The sequence below is a fragment of the Trypanosoma theileri genome (genome assembly GCF_002087225.1).
Source record: "Trypanosoma theileri isolate Edinburgh chromosome Unknown TM35_Tth_173_V1, whole genome shotgun sequence".
NCBI lineage: Eukaryota > Euglenozoa > Kinetoplastea > Trypanosomatida > Trypanosomatidae > Trypanosoma > Trypanosoma theileri.
The window spans coordinates 1-757 of record NW_021640015.1 but is presented as its reverse complement, the minus strand read 5'-3'; the positions used below and the strand labels follow the sequence as shown (position 1 = coordinate 757).

Genomic DNA, 757 nt, shown 5'->3' with positions numbered 1-757 from the left:
TCACCAGAGTACTTGAACAAAAAAGGGAGGTTATTGTTATGATACAAGTATATATTGGATAAACAAGTATATAATGGATAAACAAGTATAAAATGGGTATAATATAGCAAGAGTATATGTAAGATAAACAAAATATAGCAATCATTATGTAATAATTTCACTCATTTAGACATAATGAAATAAAGCACAAATGTAATCACCAAACCTCAATCTTTTGTTTTACATATTACAAGGAAATCTAATGAAGCATCTGCTGGGGCGCCTGAACCTGCGAGGGGAGGGAGAAGTATCGTTTCCAAACCGCTCCATCATCTCAGCATACTCACTCTCCCATAGGTGATGGATCGCCACAGACCGGGACGTCACTGGACGCACACGAAAACCCACATGAACATCATGGAAATGACAGGGCTTTTCACGGGCATACACGACATGTCGGTGCATCGTTTTGTATATTATCTGGGCAACCATAACATCTTCGTGGTCCATGTCTCGCAAAAACAACTCTTTACGAGTGATACAATATGGGTTATACACTAAATTCCGTACTGGCTCGTATGAAACAACATGTTCCACGACGTCCCTCCCAAGAGTCGTGCAAAAGCCACTAATGTACACGTAACCAGAGTCGGAGTGGTCTAGCAGACCCCAATACAGCCCATGGCGGGGCAGGGTGCGCAGGTCAGCAAGGTACTGCGGCACACGCAAAAACATATCGTCGTCGCCCTTTGCCAGATAACTAGCGTTGGGGAACAGT

At 43.1% G+C, this 757-nt stretch overlaps 1 protein-coding gene across 1 annotated transcript; it reads right to left on the bottom strand.

The window, feature by feature from the left end:
* Window positions 1-219: 219 nt before the first annotated feature.
* TM35_001731000 (putative UDP-Gal or UDP-GlcNAc-dependent glycosyltransferase) lies at window positions 220-756 on the bottom strand (the record flags this gene model as incomplete). Its single annotated transcript, XM_029031958.1, has 1 exon — window positions 220-756. The coding sequence occupies one exon, from the start codon at window positions 754-756 to the stop codon at window positions 220-222; it is 537 nt and encodes a 178-aa protein (XP_028876745.1).
* Window position 757: the final 1 nt, after the last annotated feature.